Below are 2626 nucleotides of genomic sequence, written 5' to 3'. Positions count from 1 at the left end.
CATGAAACAGAAACAGCAGATGAGCTGAATGAGACGCAGATTCACTCTCTGCCAGCAGGTGGCGCTTAAAGCGTTTCCTTGGTTTCCGCTGTAAACAAAGCAGCGCTGCACTTATGAACTTTAATATGCATTATACAGAGGCAAGAGGAAAAGAAAAAATATCATCGAAAGACAGTAAGTTCCACTCAGACACATTCATATAAACTCCTACCCCTAACTGAATCGCGATTTGTTTAGCATCTCAACCGATTTGAATCGTCACATATTTAAATCGATTTAAATTTAAACAAAATTCAATATCCCGTGGTAACTAGAGATTATGCCAGCTGCAGCTTGGATCCAGCCTCTTATGAAGACTTCATCACCTTTGAGTAGATGACACTAAAATAGTAACACTAAATTGTAGTCAAGCAGTCAAATATTCAATCATCATTAATTGTTCAAAGTAAAAAATACTACTAGAATTTCACTAAATTTTGTTTTGCTGGCTGGAAGTGCAGTTTATATGTGTTAAATCCTGAACACCCCAACTAAAACTTATAGTTTATACTAGTGTATACTTAATACTTAAGTTATAACTAAGTGCAGTGGCTGGTGTTTGTTGATTTGCTGTGGACACATTCGATTCGAATTTTTAACAGTATCAAATCCTTTCCCATGCAATCAGTGCTGCAGATGCAGCTGCTGACACTGATGATGGAGAGAGTGAAGTGTGGTGCCCACACATCGGAAAAGGCTGAGCCAGTTCTTCTGTGATGATTATAGAAAGTCTAGCTGAGATGAGTTATTTTCTTTGCAGCCAATCTTATTGTGATCACACTTGTGGTCCTCTGTGTTCAAAACAGACTAAACACATTATTATAAGCATAAGCATTTTTACTTTTATTTTTTCATGAAATTAATACTATATTTTGTTTCAATAAAATTTTGGGAGGAGAGTTCATGATACTAGACAATATTCACGTCTAAATTATGCATCTTATGAACTAAATAAGCTGAATTTTCATTCATGTTCTATTTTGAGAAGTCAGGATAATAACGTTTAGCTTGAAATTTTAATGTGACGTGATATGAGACAAGAATATCTATGGAATAGTTCTTTTCAGCCTGCTGTATTATTCTCCTCATTATTTTCATTATTCCTTTGTAATCCTCTGTAACTATATGAAGAAAGACAACATATATTTCCTTTTAATGATCGAAGGTTGAAGGGTGAGTAGAATAATCTCACCTCATTGTACCCAGTTTTTAGAAAATACTTAAGAACTGAAGCTCATCTACAGCTTGATCAGTGCACTAGTTTGGCTCATTGAATAATTTCAGACAAGTCCTCAAGAGCTTCAACAAGAGGTTTGATGTCTGTAATGGGCTGCTGATAGTTGCAACAAGCAATGTCTTTGTGTGGCATGTTCATTTTTAGAAAATGGCTCATAGAGTTAGATATTAGAGTCAGAACTATCCATTTAAGAAACATGTTTTTATTTGTTTGCAGTATTACAGCTGGTGGAGTAGCTACACAGAAGCCATCAACTACCTGATAACCATTCCCAAATACCGCATCCAGGCTACTGAACTGGCCAAGCAGCAAGGTCTGCTGAATAAAACCAAAGAGAAGGGCAAGAACCGGCGCTCCAAAGAGGAGATCCGTGAGGAGGAGGAGCTGATTATCAGAGACATCATCAAGAACAAGATAGACATCAAAGGTGGCTATCAGAAGCCCAATATATCTGATATTCTGCTTTGTAAAATCATTCTGTTCCCATACCATCTGTGCACTTATGTGGCGTGGAACTGCTCGTGGTTTTACCGTTTCATCATTCGCGGGGAGGAGTATGGGGATGAGGAGAGACTTTACATTATCCGCAGGTACATGAAGATGTCACAGGCTCAGTTTGATAGTCTGGACAACAGCCTGATAGAGACTTTCCTGAAGCAGCAGCTCTGGATCAAAGAGAATTATGAGGTTTGAGAAGATTTCTTTCCTTTTTTTTCTTTTTTTTGCAAAGTTGATCGACTTCCACATAATAGAGCGGTGATGATGTTTTTTGTAGGCCAACCCGGAAGTTATCATCCCCTGGTTCCTTTGACAAAATCCCAATAGGGTTTTCCATTTCCTTTTGGATTATTGCTGAAAATAAGCTCAGTGACCAACAAAGATTTATGATTCCTACATATTTGATTCATCATGATAAACTTCACAAATGAAAACAACTTTTATGAATGTTGAAGCCTACGTACAGTCTGCAGAAGTAAAAAGCTTAAAGGGTTAGTTCACCCAAAAATGAAAATTAGCCCATTATTTACTCACCCTCAAGCCATCCTAGGCATATATGACTTCCTTCTTTCAGAAGAATCCAATCGGAGTTATATTAAAAATTTACTTTGGTCTTCCAAGCTGTTTAATGGCAGTCAGCGGGTGTTGCATGCATCAGTCCAAAAGAAGTGAAATAAAGCGCATCCATCCATTAAAAAAAAGTGCCTCACACGGCTCCGGGGGATGAACAAAGGCCTACTGTAGCGAATCAATGCATTTTTGTAAGAAAAATAACCATATTTAAAATGTAATAATCAATTTAATCTAGCTTGCGCTCACTGTTGTACACGGAAGCAGCTCCGGGCGGATGAC

At 37.7% G+C, this 2626-nt stretch overlaps 1 protein-coding gene across 2 annotated transcripts in view; it reads left to right on the top strand.

Annotated features, from left to right (window-relative positions):
• LOC107728031 (dnaJ homolog subfamily C member 25-like) overlaps positions 1–2626 on the top strand; it is an 11463-nt gene that overhangs the window by 7461 nt on the left and 1376 nt on the right. The window contains exons 3-4 of one of the 2 annotated variants that reach the window (XM_016538098.1): positions 1493–1703; positions 1785–1963. In XM_016538098.1, coding sequence (XP_016393584.1) covers positions 1493–1703; positions 1785–1963 — 390 coding nt within the window. Of the gene's footprint in view, positions 1–1492; positions 1964–2626 lie in introns of both variants that reach the window. The other variant, XM_016538092.1, reaches the window with a different exon arrangement.

This window comes from Sinocyclocheilus rhinocerous, unplaced genomic scaffold (genome assembly GCF_001515625.1).
Source record: "Sinocyclocheilus rhinocerous isolate Xijiao unplaced genomic scaffold, SAMN03320098_v1.1 scaffold1364, whole genome shotgun sequence".
NCBI classification, from domain to species: Eukaryota; Metazoa; Chordata; class Actinopteri; order Cypriniformes; family Cyprinidae; genus Sinocyclocheilus; species Sinocyclocheilus rhinocerous.
This window is presented reverse-complemented; position numbering and strand designations above follow the sequence as displayed.